This window comes from Panthera pardus, unplaced genomic scaffold (genome assembly GCF_024362965.1).
Source record: "Panthera pardus isolate Hobbes unplaced genomic scaffold, ASM2436296v1 HiC_scaffold_27, whole genome shotgun sequence".
Taxonomy (NCBI): Eukaryota; Metazoa; Chordata; class Mammalia; order Carnivora; family Felidae; genus Panthera; species Panthera pardus.
The window spans coordinates 665,410-686,107 of record NW_026526843.1 but is presented as its reverse complement, the minus strand read 5'-3'; the positions used below and the strand labels follow the sequence as shown (position 1 = coordinate 686,107).

Here is a 20,698-nt window from a genome sequence, read left to right as displayed (position 1 = left end):
TGCTATGATTTTGATTTTAAAAATTCTTTCTTATATTTTTCATCACTCTGCTGACATTATCCATCTGGTCTTTCATTTTGTCTCCCATCTCCATTATCCATTAGAGTCCTTAACATATTAGCCATTAATTTCCTGACTGATAATTTCCACACCTGTGTCACATGTGAGTCTAGTTCTCATTGTGCTTTGTCTCTTCAAATTGTTATTGGTTGCCTTTTAGCATGCTTTGTAATTTTGTTGTTGTTGAAAGGCACATGCGTTGTATAAAGCAGTAGCTGCTGAGGTAAATAGGACTTTAAGGTGAGTATTTATACCAATCTGGCCAAGAGAGGGGCTAGAGCTGATGTTTTTGTCTCTATGGGTACCAAAGGCATTGAATTCCTCTAGTGACCTTGTTTTTGTCTCTCTTCTTGGCCTTGGCCCTTCTCTTTGTGCTGTACCTCAGAAACTGCCTGTCTGTTGCAGCTCTCCCAGCTATAATCCACTGTTATTTTAACTGGGGCCTTATTATCAGGTTATAATGCATAATGCATAATGTATAATGTATGGAGGAGAAGTATGGAGTATGGAGGAGAAGGGCACTATCTAATATTTGGATTAAGTCTCAGTCTTTGGAGTAAACAGTGGGCCTATGTCTTTGGGTATAGCCTTCACAATTGTTTTTGTCCCTTTTCAGGGTTATAGGTTGAACAGTATTCCCCCAAAAGATGTTGAACCCGTAATTTCTAGCTCCTGTGAATGAGACTTTATTTGGAAATAGGGTCTTTGAAGATGATCAAGATATGATGAGGTCATATGGTACTAGGTCATATTACACTATTGACCCTAAATCCCACAGCTGGTACCCTTATAAGGAGAGATATTTGAAGACACAGAGGACACACAGGGAAGAAGCCATGTGATGACAGGCAGAGAGTAAAGTGATGTTGCCATAAGTCAAGGAACACCAGGGATTGTCAGCAACTACCAGAATGTTGAGGAGGCAAGAGTTCTTTCTTAGAGTCTTTGGAGGGAATATATCCCTACCTGCCTTGGTTTCAGGCTTCTATCTTCTAGAACTCTGAAAAAATAAATGTCTCTTTTTGTTGTTTAACTTTTTAAAAAAGTTATTTATTTTGAGACAGAGAAAGCACGAGTGGGGAGGAGCAAAGAGAGAGGAGAGACAGAGAATCCCAAGTAGCCTCTGCACTCTCAGTACCGAGCCTGGCAAGGGGCTCAAACTCATGAACTGTGAGATCATGACCTTAGCCGAAGTCAAATGTTCAACTGACAGAGCCACCCAGGCTCCCCAGATTTCTGTTGTTTTAAGCCAACTAGTTTATGGTAATTTGTTATAGCAGTGTTAGGAAACTAATAGGGTAAAGCTTTTTTCCCCTCTGCCACCTAATACCTTACCTGGCTGTAGCATTCCCAGTCTATGCCTTTGAAACCCTATTCCCTATATACTGAGGCTTTCTTTTATTTTATTTTTCCATTATATGAGAGAGAGAGAGACAGAGTGGGACTGGAGTAGAGCAATGTTCCCTTCTCTTTTGCTAGGATGAGATTATACTGTTGCTGTATATTATTCTTGTCTTTCTTGCAACCTGTAGGATAATCTTGGAAATAAATGGCTAGAGGCCCTTACAACTGCACAGAAAATATTTTCAGTCCACATGAGAAGTATCTGATATTGAACAACAATGTGAATATAGTTAACACGAACTATACACTCAAACATGGGTAAGATGTTACATTTCATTTCTGTGAGATACATCCAGTGGAATGCCACTTGGCGATCAAACAGAATGAAATCTTGCCATTTGCAACGATGTGGATGGAGCTAGAGTGTACATTATTCTAAGCAAAATAAGTCAGTCACAGAAAGGCAAATACCATATGCTTTCACTCATGTGCAATTTAAGAAATAAAACAAACAAGCAAAGGGAAAAAAAATAGAGTCAACCCAAGAAACAGACTTTACTATAGGGAACAAACTGATGGTTCCCAGAGGGGAGGTGGATGGGGAGATGGGTTGAACAGGTGATGGGCATTAAGGAGTGCACTTGTTGTCATGTGCACCAGGTGTTGTATGGAAGTGTCGAATCAATTCTACACCTGAAACTAATATTACACTATATGTTAACTGACTGGAATGAAAATAAAACTTAAAAAAAATGAAGTATCTGTCTCCATATATCTTACCAAAATGATCTTCGTGTTGCTGCCAAGCACAGTTCAGAGAGTTGGAGGCCGTATGGTGCCAACGGATGGCTAATGGAAACAAGCTTTTGAAGTTGGGCTGTTGGAAGGCTGAGCATGTGACTCCTCTGCTCAGCAGGTTCTGGAGCCTGCCGTGTAGATGGGACAGCCTGCAGCACCACATCTTAGAAAATCTGACAGTGAGAAGACAGAGTTAGTAACAGTATTAAATAACCTTTATGAAGCTGTAGGAATAACACTACAGATGTAACTATATGAAAGAATAGATTTAATTATCTCAATTCAGGATTAAACAAAGGAAAAATTCTGAAAAGCTAAGCACAAGTGGTCTATAACCATTACTTCCATTTTCTCACTACATAGTCTTTTTGTATGTCTTGTAATCTTGCTTCTAACATACTATTTAACTGAAATCGTTCTTTAAAAATTCACTGATTAAACAAATTTTTTAAATGTTTATTTATTTTTGAGAGAGAGAGACATAGTGCAAACGAGGGAAGGGCAGAGAGGGAGACACAGAATCTGAAGCAGGCTCCAGGCTCTTAGCTGCCAGCACAGAGCCTGATGTGGGGCTCGAAATCACAAGCCGCAAGATCATGACCTGAGCTGAAGTCTGACACTTAACCGACTGAGCCACCCAGGCACTCCCGAAATTCAGTAATTTTAACGTTACCACCACATAGAAGAATTGCTTTACAGGTCTAATCCTTTTGGCCCTCTCCACTTGTGACACTATTTATTAATCACTCTCACCTGACTTCTTGAAACTTTTTTTTCCCACTGATTATGCATGATTGTGGGCAAGTTACTTAAACTCTCAGTCACTCTGGTTTCCTGTTTTGTAAAATGAGGATAATAATAATAATACTTATTTAATTTGTCTAATATAAAGACAAAAGTACTTAGAATTGTGTCTGTCCCATATTATCATTATCATTATCATTTTTATAATGATTATTGTTAGGGATAAAATATATCTGTTGGTAAAACTACCTTGACATACCTGCTTAGAGTTGGTGACTCCCTGAGTGTCATGGTTTCAGAAAGATTAATAAAAAAAACTTCATTTGCATAATACCTTTAAAAGAATTCATTTGTTCTGTGAGAAAAGAGGGAGAAAGCCATCCAACTACAGAGAAGCTGTATGGTGCTTGATGTGAACCTTTTCAATAACCCCTTAAGGTCACTAAACCCATAGAATGATTGCTCTCAGTGGTATGTGCGTGTGTGTGTGCGTGTGTGTGTGCGCGCGCGCGTGTGTGTGTGTGTGTGTGTGTGTGTGTGTGTGGTGTAGGCTGAGGAAGGAACTGAATGTCACGTTGATGTGGGACGACATCAATGATAAACACAAAGGCCATAGCTAGAGATGTAACTGCATATTCTGATGACTTGGGGTGATGACTTGGGCATATTCTGATGACAGGCTAGGAAATGAGGAACTAAAGTCAAATTTATTGATATTTTATGGGTGTAAGCAAGGAGCAGAGCATGGCAAGGCCTCTGCTGGTGTCTTGGTTACATTTATGTTCTCTACTGTCTCTTGTTTCTCAACCTCCTACCTACAGAGGCTGGCAAATTATAGTCCATGCCTAGTTTTATATGTCCCACAAGCTAAGAATGGATTTTATATTTTTAAAGGATTGTAGGGGTTCCTGGGTGGCTCAGTAACTTGAGCATCTGACTCTTGACTTCAGGTCAAGTCATGATAACAGGATCATGAAATCAAGCCCCATGTCAGGCCCCATGCTGACTGTGGGGCCTGGTTAAGATTCTCTCTCTCCCCCTCCACCCCTCTCCCTTGCTCATGCTCACTCCCTCTCTCTCAAAAATAAATAAAAAATAAAAGGTTGTAAACAAGAACAAAAAATAATATGAGGCCAAGACCATATGTAGCCTGTAAAGTCTACAATATTTGCTATTTGGTCCTTCAAAGTACAATTTTTCCAACCCCTGGTTTAGTGCTCAGTTCTTTTTTTTAAGTTTATTTATTTTGACAGCAAGAGAGATGTGTTTGGTGGTGGGGGGAGCAGAGAGAGAGGGAGAGAGGGAATCTCAAGCAAGCTCTACATTATCAGCATAGAGCCCGATACGGGGCTTGATCTCACAAACCGTGAGATCATGACCTGCTGAAACCAAGAGTTGGATTCTTAACACACTGAGCCACCCCTAGTTGACACTAATTCTTAATCGAATACTCTTCTCCCTTTACATTGGATTGCTGCCCCAGAAAACCACTCTTAAGCAAGTATATGTATTCCTTTCTTCATTATTTCACTCAACAAATATTACTGAGCATGTGTATAACAGGTTCTCTCTCTCTCTCTCTCTTTCTCTCTCTCTCTCTCTCTCTATATATATATATATATATATTCACATTTTTTTAAATGTTTATTTATTTTTAAGAGAGAGAGAGCATGAGCGGGGAAGGGGCAGAGAGAGAGGGAGACACAGAATCCGAAGCAGGTCCAGGCTCCGAGCTGTCAGCACAGAGCCCGATGCGGGGCTTGAAGTCACAAACTGTGAGATCATGACCTGAGGTGAAGTCAGACGCTTGACTGATCCACTCAGGCACCCCTAGCAGGTACTTTCTTAAGCACTGGGAAGAGAAACATAAATAAGTCAGCAATCTCGGCCACCATTCAAGAAGCTCACAATCTAGTGGGGAAGAAAGACAAATATAGGGTGATAACTACTGCTACTTATGACATTTTTAAACACAGAATACAGTGAAAAACTGCAAAAGAGAAAGCAGTTAACTATGCCTGGTAAAACCAGGAGGACTCCACGTGATCTATATTATTTGAAGAAGTGTTTCATTGTTTTGTATTTACTTACAAAATAAAATTTGCTCACGTGTAAAAAGAAAAAAAAGTCTAAACAACCCATAAATATAGAAGAAAATAAAAAGTGAAACCTCCTGTCTTCAATATTTGTCATTCCCATTCGTCAACAATCAACAATCAACAGTTTGGAGAACCAAATTCCAGATCACACGCATGTGAAGTCTCCACACCTTCTATTCTCACATACAAAAATACATTTTGCATTTTATAGTTTTCAGATCACTTCGGCAAATACTTAAGAGTGCAATTCATGGGGGGGTGCCTGGGTGGCTCAGTTGGTTAAGCATCCGACTCTTGGTTTTGGCTCAAGTCTCACGGTTCCATGGTGCTGAGCCCCACTTCAGGCTTTGCGCTGGCAGCACAGAGTTGGCTTGGGATTATCTCTTTCCCTTTATCTCTGCCCCTCCCACTTGTTCATGCTGTCTCTCTCTCTCTCTCTCTCTCTCTCTCTCTCAAAAATTAATTAATTAAAGAAATAAATAAAAAAGTGACAATACCAAGTTATAACAAGGATATGGAGGAACAGGAGTTCTGATTCATTGCTGGTGGAATGCAAAACAGTCTAGCTACTTTGGATGACAGTTTCAGTTTCTTATAATGTCAAATATAGATTTAGCATGTGACCCATCCATAGCACTCTTTTTTTAAAAAAGAGTTTATTTTTGAGAGAGAGGGTGTGAGCAGGGGAGGGACAAAGAGAGAGGGTGACAGAGGATCCGAAGAAGGCTCTGTGCTGACAGCAGAGAACCCAATGCAGGGTTCAAACTCATGAACTGTGAGATCATGACCTGAGCTAAAATTGGACACTCAACCAACTGAACCACCCAGGTGCACCGTCAGTTTTTTAAATTTAGCTATTCTAATGGTTGTGCATGACACCTCATTATTTTAATTTGCATTTCCCCAATTATATATGATGTTGTGCATCTTTTCATAGTCTTAATTGCTATTTGTATATCTTCTTTGGCCAAGTATCTGTTCAGATCTTTTGCCCACTGAACATTTTTTAAATTAAGATTTTATTTCTTTAGAGAAGTCTTAGGTTCACAGCAAAATTGAGGGAAAGATACAGAGATTTCCCCAGACATGCATAGGCTGCACCCTTATTATCAACATCCCCATCAGAGTGGTACATTTGTTATAACTGATGAACCTATAATTGACACATCTGTATCACCCAAAGTCAATAGTTTACATTAGGGTTCACTCTTGGTGGTCTACATTTTATGGGTTTGCATATGTATAATGACATGTACCATCAGTATAGGATCATGCAGATTAATTTCACTTTTTGACTGCCATAAAAATCCTCCCTGCCATGGATTTAATGCGCAATGTTCCATTTTTCAGTTCATTTAAATATTTTCTAATTTACGTTGTGATTTTTAAAATTTGACCAACAGGTTATTTAGAAGTATACTACATATTTTAGGGAGATTTTCTAGTTTTTTTTTAATGTTTATTTATTTTGAGGAAGAGAGAGACAGAGTGCAAGACAGGGAGGGGCAGAGAGAGAGGGAGACAGAATCTGAAGAGGGCTCCAGGCTCTGAGCTGTCAGCACAGAGCCTGATGTGCGGCTCGAACCCATGAACTGCGAGATCATGACCTGAGCTGAAGTTGGACGGTTAACCGACTGAGCCACCCAGGCACCCCTCTAGATTTTTCATTATTATATTCTAACTTCATTTCACTCTGAAGTGAACGAAAGCAAGCAAACAAACAAACAGCTAGTATAAATGACGGTAATTGTTTCAAGTTTTTGAGACTTACTTTATGGCCCAGGATTATTTTTTTCTGTGTGCATCTATTTTTCTGTGTGCATAAAAAGGACATTACAAAATCTCTCTGTGTCTAGTAAATATTCCTACCTTAAAGTCAACTTTGAGCATTTCTTCACTAACTGACTTTAGAGCCTGAGATTTCCACATTAATTCAATCTTTGGATTTAGGCAACACAGAGATCCTGTTACCATGTGTTCTGGGTACCGGTACTTTTATAGATGTAGTGTGTCAGATTGGTTCAAATCCTCAGTAGCATTGACATTTGATGAAGAAACCAAGATACATCCCAGGTAGGTCTGCTTGTTGAGGGTGGCTTCAGTAAACTGCCACTGAACAGGATCCCAGGTGGCTATGGAAAGACCCCTAATGAGGGGAGCTCTGAAAATGGGGTGGCTATACTCTTTCCTAGAAAAAAAACCTTCAACTTTGTCTGTTATTAATATATCTCCATCTGTTGTCTTTTGGATGGTGTTGGCATTGTATATTTCTTCCACCCTTTAACTTTCAATTTTCCTGTATTTGTACATTTAACTTGTGTCTCTTATAAATAGCACATAGTTGTATTTTGTTTTTTAAACAGTTTAATATTCTTTGTTGCTTAATTAATGTGTTCAGTTCATTTACATTTAACACAATTATTGATATATTTAACTTAACTCTAGTATATCAATATTTTCTTTCTATTTCTCTTGCCTGTTTTGTTACCTTTTCTCTGTTGTTCTCTTTTATACTTATTAGGTAATTTGTATTATTCAATTTCCTCCTTTGTTTACTTATTATACGTTCTTTTACTGGTTTTTAAAAAGGAGTTATTCTAGGACTTACAACATGTATCTTTGACTTATTAAATTATAATGCAGATTAGAGAATTTATATTCACTCCATTTATATTCCTTCCTCAACTACTGTTGTGTATTTTAATTAACACATATATATCCCACATAACATGACATTACTATTTTTGTTTTATACAACCAAGGGGCATTCAAACCTACTCACATATTTAACCTCTCCATCACACTTCATTCCATCTTATAGCTCCCAGCTTTTATTTGGGATCATTTTACTTCTGCTTGAAGATCATTAATATTACCTTTGCAGTTGGTGGCAGATTCCCTAAGTTTTGAACCATCTAAGAACAGCTTTTACTTCCATTTTTTAAAAGTTTATTTATTTATTTTGAAAGAGAGAGAGAGCATTAGAAGGGGAGGGGCAGAGAAAGAGGGAGAGAGACAATCCCAAGCAGGCTCCACACTGCCAGCACAGAGACTGACACAGGGCTTGATCCCACGAACCCTGAGATCATGACCCGAGCCAAGATCAAGAGTCAGATGCTTAACTGACTGAGCCACCCAGGCACCCCTACTTCCATTTTTGAAGGCTATTTTCACTGGATATAGAAATTTGGATTGGCAGTTACTTCCTCCAGCATTTTGAAGATGTCATTCCATTATCTTCATGTTGTTTCTGTCAAGAAGTCAAAGCCAATCTAACTGCTGCTCCGTATTAGGTATTACATCTTTTTTCTCCAACTACTTTTACGTTTTTATCTTTTTCTTCATTTTTAGCAGTTTTTACAAAAACACCTAGATAAGGTTTTCTTTGTATTTATTCTTCTTTGAGTCACAGCACTTTTTGAATCCTTGACTTGATGTTTGTGATACACAGAATTCTAAAGTGACTTCCAGTGATCCTTGCCAAATTATAATCCCTTCCCCTAGAGTATGAATATGATGGGATTTCACTTGAGTGATTAAGCAATGTATAATGCACAGATGACTTTTAGAAACATCCTTGGTTGGACTGTCCTTATCCAGCCATCCCTTAAAAGGGACAGGGATCTTTCTGGTGAGAGATGTGAAACCAGAGAGGGATTTGCTGTCAAGGAGATTCTCCATTGGCTTTGAAGATGGAGGGGACCACAGGGAAAGTCATGCAGGCAGTCTCAAGGAGAGGAGAGTGAGTAACAGATGGCATGCAAGAAGGAAACAGCAACCTCAGTCCTACAGCCACGTGGAACTGGATTCAGCCAACAATCTGAATGAAGCTGAATGTGCATTCTTAGCCAGAGCCTTCAGAAAGGAATGCAGGCTGGCCAATACCCTCATTTTAGCCTTTAATATACTGGCCAGTAATGACAAACCTGGTATCCTGATCTATAGAACTGTGAACTAATAAGTGGGTGTTAGCTTAATCTATTAAGTGTCTGGTAAGTTGGTATGCAGCAATAGCAAAATAATACAATGCTTTTGTTCCTTTTAGAAAACTCTTAGTTACCATCTCTTCATGCTTCTGTACCATTCTATCTCTCCTCTCCCTCTAGGGCTCCTATTACAAATATATCAGACCTTTACATGTACTAGGTGCCAGGCATTGTTACAAGTGCTGGAAATATATCGGTAAACACAACGAATATTCCTGTCCTCAGGCCTCATGAAGCACCTTTTAATGGCCTCCGGATATCTACTGTACCTAAACTGGCTCGTCCCACAGTGTTCTTCCTCACAGTCAATTCCAGTAACATCCAATCAGTTCTATAACTGGTTCAATCTGAAATCTGTGCTTCAAACTGATACCTCCTCTTTAAAATTTCTCCCCTCTGGGGGTGCCTGGGTGGCTCAGTTGGTTGGGCGTCTGACTTCAGCTCAGGTCATGGTCTCACGGCTTGTGAGTTTGAGCCCCGCATCAGGCTCTGTGCTGGCAGCTTGGAGCCTGGAGCCTGGTTCGGATTCTGTGTCTCCTTCTCTCTCTGCTCCTCCCCCACTTGTGCTGTGTGTGTGTCTCTCTCTCAAAAATGAATAGACATTTTGAAAAATTTTGAAAAAATAAAATTTCTCCCTTATGGGCAATTATCAAATCATAACTTTTACTCTCTAAGAAATTCCCTAACCTGACCCACTGCATTATAGCTTTACTTGCCACCATCCCAGTCAAAGCCCACTGTTATTTCTCTCCCAAAGACTGTATGTAATAGTCTTCTAATTGATCTCTCCACATACACATTTGCCCTCCCTTCAAACCATTTTGCACACTATAGGAAGAGTGAACTAAAATAGACTTGTTGGTGTGTAATTCTCTCTGAATGGATCCCTAAGGCCTTCAGGGTGAAGTCCATCCAAATTTGTTATCATGTTACATAATGCCTTCTTTTACCTGGTCCTGAGTTACCTTTCAGCCTCACTTCCTCCTTGTACTTCATTGCTTATTGTTTGCCGGACTCACTATACTCTTTCCTGATTCTAAGAAATTCATGTTCATGCCCTTTGTTCTCTCAAACAGAGTAGGAAACTCTGCCTTTTATTCATATTTCAAGAATCAGTGGAGATACCATTTCATTTAAGAATTCTTCCCTAAATTCCCAGAATGAAGCTTTCTTTTGTTCTCTCTTAATATTCTGTTTATGTCTCTATATTCCTTCTTTATACATTTTGATGAAACTATGTTTTTATGTCTCTCTTCCTAGTAATATTTGGATGCTCCTCAACAGGAAGATGTATGTCTCATTAATTTTTGTACTCTAACATCTAGCATGGTTCCTAGCGCTTTGTAAAACTCCATAAATGTTTGTGGGAATTCAATCGAATTACTTTTCTCCCAACTTCCCATTTTCTTTAAATCTGGTAAGATGTCTGTTGTAACTCTTCACTTTAGTCAGTAATGAAAATAGTCATGTCAAACCAAAGGTAGGCTTTGCAGGAGGCCAACAGAAACTCTTCTTTTGCCTATGGTCTCTTAATCAGTTCCCTTTGAGTATGTAAATTTAATTAATTAATACATAATTATATTAATTACAAAACCCATCAAAATATAGATTTATAATTCTTGTTCATGAAGGTTTCATGAAAGAGTTGTTAAAATCTTAATGAAATTTCATTCATTAATTCACTTAATGCACATCATGTCTGCCAAATTTCCATAAACTACCCCTAATAAGCTTTTTTTTTTAAAAAAAATTACATTTGTGTGGAATGTCTTTGCTGATAACTTTGTAATTTTCTAAGTACACACTTACTTGAATGCCTGTTCTAGAATCCAACCCAGGAGATACTTAGTTCACTGATTACTAGATTGAAAATTCTTCCTTCTTTGTCTTTGTTAGAAGTGGTAATATATTTACATAAATCCAGTCTTAAAGCACTTCTCCTATTCTCCATAATTCCTTTGATCATTGAGAGTAGTGTAATGATATCATCTGACTTATAGCTTTCCCATGCCAGGACACATGCACATTGTTCTTGTTCTTTTTGAAAATATGTATTTCTACCAACCTGAGGTGATTTTGGGGCCTTATGTTTCCAAATACTGATGCTTTAGGCACAAACCACCTGTTATATTCATCCTTCTTTTCATATTATTCTTTTAAAAAGGGAACTATGAGCTCATTGTAAAACTTCCTATGTAGCCCCATGGTTTCCCTCATTTCTCCTTTAATAGAATAATTTGCTGTTTCATAGTCAAAATTATGTTTTTGAGAGCTTCCCAATCTTTAGAGTCTAAAACCATCTTAATGTAAATTAAGGTCCAACAAGTATCAATCACAATAACAGAAACTTTTGGAGAACAGCCATAGCTAGAAATTCTAGTCAGAGTAGGCAATTACATAATAGGTCAATTTGAATCTTTTCATGGTTATTACTAAGGAAGAAGCATTACCTCCTGAAAGGCTTAAAGCCAAGAATCCATTTAGCTCCCGTCAATTTTTCCTTCCAATGTCTCTCAGATTTGTCCTCCTTTTTCCATTCCTATAGAAGCCTTCATCACCTCATGCCTGGACTACTGCCATAGGCTAGATGGTTTCTTTGCCTCTAGTCCATCCACATTCCAATCCATTTTCCATACTATTGCCAGATTAATCTTCTTAAAACACTTTCATCATGTCACTCTCTAGCCTGAGATCTAGCTCAAATGTCACCTTCTTTGTAAAATCTTCCTAACTGCCCTAGGAAGAGGTAATAGCTGCCTAGTCAATGTTTTCATAGTTCTTTGTGCATACCCTTATTAGTGCACTTACAACATGTATAATAATCACCTGCTTAAATTATTATTTTTCTCTCCCCTTTTGCTAAGAGCTCCTTGAGGGAAGGCAAAAGGATTGAGTCATCTCTTTACAATGGCACTCAAGGTTTTACATAATTGGCCCCATCTTGCCCCACCACCTCAGGGGCTTTACCTATGTTTCCTCTGACTATCATGTTCTCCCTCTTATTCTTTCTACTCATTCTTCAGGTCTCAGATTAAATATCAATTCACTGGAGAAAACTTCCCTAACACTCTTAACTAATTAATTAATCAACTCATTTAAAAAATATTTATTGGACGCCAACTTTGTTCCAGGCACTATTTTAGGCGCTTGGGATATATAAGTGAACAAAAAAGACAAACACTCCTCCTTTCACGGAGTGTATCTTCCAGTGGGAGGAGGGAGATGATTAAAGATAAACACAATACATAAGTAAACTATATAACACATTATAAGATGATAAGAGCTATGAAAAAAATCCAGCATGAAAAAGGGGTAGGCTGGAGGTAGTAGGAGGTTTAAATATGATGGTAAGGCTAAACCTCATTGAGAAAGATGACATTTGAACAAAGAGGAAGTTAGTCATGAAGACATCCAGTGTAAAGTAAGTTAGTGCAAAGGTTCTAAGCTGGGATTATATCAGATCTACTTTTATCTTCCTTTCAAAGATACTTTCTATTGATTTCCTTCATGAGTCATAATAAAATTTGCTAGTATCTTCTTTTTTCTCTCCCCTCCTTCTGACCCAGCCTCTAATTTAAACCTATATTTTCTTACTCCTGGTTAGTATCTATGTCCTCTTTCTACACCCATTTTTTGTTACTTGTGTAATATCTATATTTCAGAGTATAAAATATTTGCCTCTATTCTGTCATTTCATCTTCCTCACTTATTCTTAGCTTTACAAGTAAACGTAGTTACAGCTCACCATTAAACATACGTCAAATGTCTCCTATGATTTCTAGGTTATCTCAAGCTTTTGTATTTCCATTAAATACCTTAGTAAAGCATCATGGAACTAATATTTCCTGAGTCTTGCACATTCATTATAGCTTGCATTTATGACTTAAAGTTAACTTAGTTGGATAGAAAAACCTTTGGCTCTCATCTTCCTGTTGTTTAGCTATCACATTTATAACAAGTAGTTTTCTAACATCACAACATTTGTAGATTTCTCCGAGGTTTCTTCTGGAGCTCTTTCCCTGGAAGAACTCTAAGACTACATTTAAATACATATAGATATTTATTATAGTTACTATATGTAATAAATATTTATTACATGTTAATCAAATGCAGACTTTTATACATTTATTATATATAACCTTTTAATATATATTATATACATATAATTATATATAATATATAAAACATATTTATTCTATTTATATATGAAATTCATTTATGTTTACATATATGTATAAAACCCATTATATATACATATACATATACATATATATATATATGTAGTTAGTATATACACATATAGTAACCTTTTGGTGTGTATTCAGGAATCCGGTGTTCACGGGTGAGCAGACCCTTTGTGGAAGAAGTGCAACACTGGCCTGCTGCAGTGACCAGTTCTGTCCAGAGTCTTTCAGAACATGGAGATTCCTTGAGGAGCTAGGTGAGGCCACCACAGTGCACTCTGGGCTGCATTTCTTCCACTTTTCCACTTCCACTTTTGGTCTTTTTTATAGGCATTTGAACCCACATCCTAATTAAGGCTCATCTACAGCCTAGACTAAGACGGAAAAGTTTCTTTGATGTATCACTATTCTGTTGGTGGAGTTTTTGCTAAACTGTGTGTAAATCTTTGAGGTTCTCCATCCCAATTCTATGACTTGTAAGGACCCAAGGCCTTCTCCTGCAAGCATTGACACTCAAGCCAAGGTAGAGTACCTGACTAGACATTTTTGTGAAGACATCCAGATGGTCAACACACATGAAAAGATGCTCAACATCACTCACCATCAGGGACATGCAAATAGGAGCCACAATGAGATATCACCTTACACCTGTCAGAATGGCTAAAATCCAAAAGACAAGAAATAATAAGTGTTGGTGAGGGTGCGTGTTGGTGGGAATGCAAATTGGTACAGCTGTGGAAAACAATATGGAGGTTCCTCAAAAAATTAAAAATAGAACTAAACTATGGTCCAATAATTCCACTATTGGGTATTTACCCAAAGAAAACTAAAACACTAATTTGAAAAGATATATGTACCCCTATTTTGTTGCAGCATTATTTATAATAGCCAAAATATGGAAGCAACTTAAGTGTCCACTGATAGACAAATGGATAAGGAAGACGTGGTGTGTGTGTGTGTGTGTGTGTGTGTGTGTGTGTATGTGTGTATAACAGAATATTGTGCAGCCACAAAAAAGATAAAATTTTGCCATTTGGACAACATGAATGGACCTAGAAGGCATTATCCTAAGTGAAATAAATCAGACAGAGAAAGACAAATACCATGTGATTTCACTCATATGTGGAATTTAAAAAGCAAAACAAATGAATAAACAAACAAACAAAAAGCAGAATCAGACCTATAAAAACTGAGGACAAATTGATGGCTGCCAAAGGGGAGGGGAGTGGGGGGATGGGCAAAATGGGTGAAGGGGAGTGAGAGATACAGGCTTGCAGTGATGGAGTGGATAAATCATGGGAATAAAGGGAACAGCACAGAGAATATAGTCAATGGTATTGTAATAGTGTTTTATGATGACAGATGGTAGCTGCACAGCATAATGTATGGAGATGTTGAATCACTATGTTGTATACCTGAAACTAATGTAACACTGAGTGTCAAGTCTACTCAAATTAAAAGAAATTTAAAAGTCACTCAAGCCCTAGGCTTTTACTTCTGGTTAGGCTGAAGAAAGTTGCAAAAGATTGTTTCACCAGCCCTAAAAGTGAGAATCAGCCAGATAAGCTACAAGATCATAGTTTAAAAACCTCATCAGACTTTGGGTTTAAGTTCTGACATGTAAAGAGCTTGGATCTTGTCATTCCCGTCCTAACAATAAGAAAAAGGTGATCAAATTGAGAAACAATGGCTCTTCTTAGATTTAGACAACTGAGGTTGCAGGGCAAACTGCCACCCAAAATCTGGAGAGACTGGCAAAGCCAGAGAAGCACAGCCAAGATCTATTTACCTGGAGGAGAAACTCCATTCACTTAAATGGTAATTTTGATGAACTGCTGGAGGCTGAGTGTGGTCCACCTTGAGAAGGAGAGACTTCTGGGATCATAGTCTTAAGGGGGAACCCACACTTTCATGGGTTTTTACCTCCATGGATCCCACCAGGATCTTATGGTATAGGGTCCAAAACAATTCCTGCATGGTTCTGGCAGGGGAGGGGAGAGCAAACATTGCATTGTGCATAACAGAGTATTCTCCAAACAGAGCTGTCTCTATAACAAAGGCCTGCTCTCCAGGGGAAAAGACTTTAATCAGAGTCTTATCCCATCTGGGGAAAGGGCCCTTCTCTTACTTGAGCCTTCTTAAGCCTTTTCATGTTACCAAAAGGGAGGTGGTATGAAACACTGTTAAGGACACAGGCCCACTAAAAAACTAAGATTTAATCATAAGATTATAGAATGCATCCCCTATCTCATACCTTACCACCATGCCATCAGACTTCAGTATAATAAGAGTGGATTATTAAATGAAGGATCTGCAAGATGTAGGCTCTATCTGATGAGTAGTACTTAAGGCATAGGAGGGACAAAAGGGAGACAAAAATCAAGGACACTAGGAAAATGTGAAGTCTTTGACACCTACAGCTACCACAAACATTACATACAGCCCAACTTCCAGCCAGATTAAAACAAAACCTCATATTAAAGGCTATTTATGTCAGTACCATTACACAATACATTATGCCTGAATTTCAACAAAAAAATTATAAGGCACATTAAAAGCAAAACAAACAAACAAACAAACAAACAAAAAACCCAAAGCTAGTCTTAAGATAAAAACCAAGTATCAGAGCCAGACTCAGATATGACAGTTTTGAAAGAAAATACATGATTAATATGTTAAGGGCTCGATTGGAAAAAGCAGGCAATATTCAAGAACAGATGGGTAAATGTAAGCAGAGAGATGGAAATTCTACAAAAGTATCTAAAGGAAATGTTAGAAATTAAAAAACACTGTAACAAAAATAAAGAATGCCTTAGATGAGCTCATCAGTAGACTGGACATGGTCAAAGGAAGAATCAGTGAATGTAAGCATAAGTCAAGAGAAACCTCCCAAACTGAAATTCAAAGAGAAAAAAAAATTTTAATAAAGCTCAGAACAGAATACCTATGAACTATGGGGCAATTTCAAGAGGTGTGACATACACTTAATTGATTAGCAGGAAGTAAAGAAAGGAGCTGAAGGAATATTTGAGGTAATAATGGCTAAGAATTTTCAAAAATTATTGACAAACACCAAACCACAGATCCAGGAAGGTCAGAGAATGAGCATGATAAATATCAAATAAAAAAATCTAGGGGTGTCTGGGTGGCTCAGTTGGTTAATCCAACTCTTGATTTCAGGTCAGGTCATGATGTCACTGTTCATGAGATCGAGCCCCACATCGGGCTCTGTGCTGTCAGCACAGAGCAGAGCCTGCTTTGGATTCTCTCTGCCCCTCCCCTACTCAGGCTCTGTCTCTTTCCCTCTCTCAAAATGAATAAACAAACAACAAAAAAAGAAGAAGTCTATACAGAGGCATGTGATATTGAAGAACCGGGGTGGGGGGAGAATACCTTAGAGAGCAAGGATAAGAATTATGAGAACTTCTCTAAATATATTTAACAAAATTTGTAAGATGAAGTTTTTTTTTAAATGGATAAGTAAGTAAGTCACGGAGATGAAAAGCCCAGCATAGAGAATATAGCCAATAATATTACAATAACATTGTGTGTTGACAGATGGTGCCTGCATTTATCTTGGTAAGTACCAGGTAATGTATAGGATTGCAGAATCAATAGGTTGTACATTTGAAACTAACATAACACTGTATATCAATTCTATTTCAATGATAATAATTTTTTAATAAATGAATTTACAAAACTATGTTGCTGGCTTGAAATTTGGAGTAGCAGTGGGGGCAAAGAGAAGTGGATAGGTTTAAAAATATTCAGGAAGCAGAAGTGAGATTTTGTATTGGTTCTACATTGGGAATCGGGAAGAGAGAGGATGCCTCCGACTTAGCATGCTTAAAGTGCAATTGCTGTTCGCCTCCGAACTTACTGTCTTCCTTCACTGCTAATCTCAGTGAGTGGATCAGCATGCTGGCACAGACTAAGCATTCATTGATTGTCTTTGGAGTGAAAGAATAAATGAATAGAGTAGAAATACGGCCAAACAAAGTTCATTCACCAGTGCCTGCCAAACAGCCAGTCCTAAACTCACCCTCAAGGTCGGCTCAGCAGAGGTCTATCACAGTTTCGCTCTCACTTTATCAACCGTTTGGAAAATCGCCATATCTCAGGTCCAGAAGAACACCCACCTTCACATCAGACACTCCTTGCCTAGAACCTATAGGTGTGACACAGACCGCGTTTTGCCAGGAGCCTCTTCTGTAATTTCTTTCCAGAAAGAGACCAATGGCACAGCGTACAACCCTTAGGAGCACAGGGGACGTTTGGTGTTGTAGAAACAGGGTCACAATGGCACCCAACTGGTGGATCTGTGTTCACCTTGGCTCGGGTCAGAGACTCTTCCCACCAAACGGGTTTCTTAATCCAGCCTCTCCCCCCAGACCCTCGGGCTGGCAGGCAAAAAATACAACTGCCAGAAACACCACAGACATCAAGTGATCAGCTTGGATATTTTATTGCTTCTCCCAGCCAGGGCTGACAAGCAGAGATACAGAACTGCTTGTGGTTCCTGGTACAGAGACCAAAACCAGGAAGTGATCTGTCCCAGTGAAGATTTCCCAGAAATAAGAATGAGATGGGGTATGTGGACGATGCGCCTCAGACTCAACCAACCCAGTGAACGTTCCCTTCATCATATTGGTTATGAGATAGAACACATCTTTAAGTATGGTGACAAATACATTCATGTCTCACGGTTGTGAAGACTACAGGATTTTGCATAGTATATGGCTGTCATTATCATTATAAGCAGTTTCTTAATGAGATGGAATTGGAATGACACCAAAATGTTGGCCCATAGTGTTTATAATTCTATCTCTAGAGTTAATGTACAATAAACTGTATGTAAGTTTTACTATAATGATTCCTCAAAGGACAATGCCAGCTAAGAAGCAACTCTAACTTTTTTTTAATGTTTATCCATTTCTTGAGAGAGAGACAGAGTGTGAGTGGGGGAGGGGCACAGAGACAGGCAGACACAGAATTCGAAGCAGGCTCCAGGCTCTGAGCTGTTAGCACAGAGCGCGACGCGGGCCGAACCCACCAACTGCGAGATCATGACGCAAGCCGAAGTCGGACACTTAACGGACTGAGCCACCCAGGCGCCCCAAGAAGCAACTCTAAACGACTGCTATGTGGGAATGGATTACGGAAGTGTTTCTCCACATGAGAGCTCAAGGTTTTTGTTTGTTTGTTTGTTTTTTGGGGTTTTTTTTTCTTTTTTTTTTGCAGCGATTTGGTAACAGGTAAACCACCCAAGTCTTTTATGAGGAGACTTTTGCTAGGCATTGTGTTACGTTCATTCAACTCATAATGTTTTGATCAATCATTTGGTTAAAAATCTTTAACAGTAAAGCATTCACGGAAGCATTCTTCCAGAGTGGACATTCACCTCTAGGGCATTGGATGAATGCTTTTTCCAGTTTTGGGGGCAGTCAGTAGTTAAAAACGTTGAAAAGGTTTTTCAGAATTGTTTTCGTAAGGGAGAGCACTTCCTCGCGTAAGTTCTCCGCTGCCCTGCCCTGCCACTCCCGACTCCTGCCAGGCATTCTTGCTCGGGAGGGGCAGACGAAGGGTACAATGCGCAGACAACACCGGTGGATATTATAACGAAAGGAGTTCCACCTTCCACTCTACCGCCGAACAAAGTGAGACATGGACAGGCTAGGGGCTCTCTGAAAGCTAGACACCAAGTCGGTGACAGACCCAGGGCGGGGAAGTCGGATCGAGTTTGAAACAATGTACGCTGCGCGTCACTCCGAACCCGAGCTTCCTCCAGCTCTCCCAGCTCTTTCCGAGCGCTAGGCCCATCTGGCCCTGCGCTGATCTCCGGGCTTTGTCGCGCAACTGGCATAAACCGTGACGACAGCCCTGCGGAAATGCACGAGTGGCCTTCTCCTCAGCCAGGGTTAAGGTAAGGACCACCGCCCTGGTACCGAGCAGACGGGGTGGGAACCATTCCCCTCACCCCGCCTCCCGTGCCAGGCCTTCAATAGAGCGCCCGGGCTAACCCAGCCACTGCACCCACCAAAGACACCCCTTCCCGATCCGTGGGACGGGACCCACCTGTCCTGGAGGTCGCGACTCCCAATTCAGCAAAGCGGGAGGAAATGCAAGCAAGTAGAGCCGTGGGAGGCAGCCCTGCACCCGCCTTTCGCTTTTTCCCAGAGACCATCTGCCCCGCGCTCCCCTCCCCCAGTCCGTTCAGGCCCAACTGCCTAGAGGCCCCGCCCCACTTCTTCCGGCCTTGTGAGTGCGCGTCCTGTGCGCCCGGGACCCGGATTGCTGCGGGGGTGTGCTACAGCCTCTGGTCCAGAAGGGTGGCGACGGGGTGCCCTAGTCGATGGCCTTAGTTTGACAGATTTGGAGCCCCAGGCACAGAGAGGAGAATAGAGGGACTCATAAAAGTATACTGGGTGTAACACCTAGGTTTCCTTGTTTGCCTTTTCTGTGCCCCTCCTGACTCTCCCCACTACTGAGGTTGCTTATCGAGGTTTGCTGGAACAAAAATTCTTCCACTTCCTTGCACCACTTTCTTGAACTTAAGCCACATACCACTCACTGCTGGACTCCCAGGAGTTCATTTGAGCTACTTGAATCCAGGGCCCCTGTACAGTGCTAAATACAATGAACATTAGAATGGAAGGAGCCGTCACGAATGCACAGCTTATGCACTTAAAAATTTAAGAACAACACATATTACAAAAAGACCAAAAACTGCACTGAAATAGTATATACAATGAAAATGAAGTCCAGAACAGAGGGAAAAAAAATCTAGAGCAAGAACAAACAAATATAACGTACAGACATTGAAAAATAAACTGACCGGTATTGCACTTATTACAGATGAAAAATAATTCGTCTAATATCAAAGGGTAATAAAGGAAATGGTTTGTAAAAGTTAGCACCAATAAAAGAAGGAAATGACTTCATAATTTTGTTCTGAAAATCTTTCTGCCACACGCTCTACCCCTGCTTGTTCTTTAGGAGAATTGCCACTCCTTATTTTGACTCAGTTTAGATATTACCTCCTCTATGAATCAGTCTCTCTCTTCCCAGATAAATTTCTATTCTTTTCCATGGGTTCAATATGCCCAACGGATCCAGTACAGGCCTTCGGTAGAGCAAATATCACTCTGTATTATTACTTCTACCTTTGCATGCCTGTGTCTTTCAATGAACAAGTGGCCTCTTGAGATGGTAAAAAATATATATTTTTTTAAATAAATTTTAAATAATAAATTGTAAAATTTATTTTCTAAGACCCTAGCACAGAACCTAACATATAGTATGTATTTACTGAATATTTGTTGAAAATTATCTAGAACCAGTGATTAGACAGAAGAAAAGGCTCTAGCTAGTCTAGGATGTGAATTCATATACAGAGGAATAGCTGAATGTAGTGACTCTAGACTCAGGCTGGTTTTCATGCCAGTATTAATGAGTGCCTACTGTACAGCAGGTGTGATATCAA

At 39.4% G+C, this 20,698-nt stretch overlaps 1 protein-coding gene across 5 annotated transcripts in view; it reads right to left on the bottom strand.

The window, feature by feature from the left end:
• TMLHE (trimethyllysine hydroxylase, epsilon) overlaps positions 1–19,427 on the bottom strand; it is a 104,702-nt gene extending 85,275 nt beyond the window's left edge. For 3 of the 5 annotated variants that reach the window (XM_053891262.1, XM_053891266.1, XM_053891265.1), the window contains exons 1-2: positions 19,291–19,427; positions 2,185–2,375 (exon numbers count right to left, since the gene is read on the bottom strand). In XM_053891262.1, coding sequence (XP_053747237.1) covers positions 2,185–2,365 — 181 coding nt within the window. In that variant the 5' untranslated portion in view covers positions 2,366–2,375; positions 19,291–19,427. Of the gene's footprint in view, positions 1–2,184; positions 2,376–15,004; positions 15,197–17,257; positions 17,361–19,290 lie in introns of those variants that run through there. The other 2 variants (XM_053891263.1, XM_053891264.1) reach the window with 2 other exon arrangements.
• Between the last annotated feature and the right edge of the window lie 1,271 nt (positions 19,428–20,698).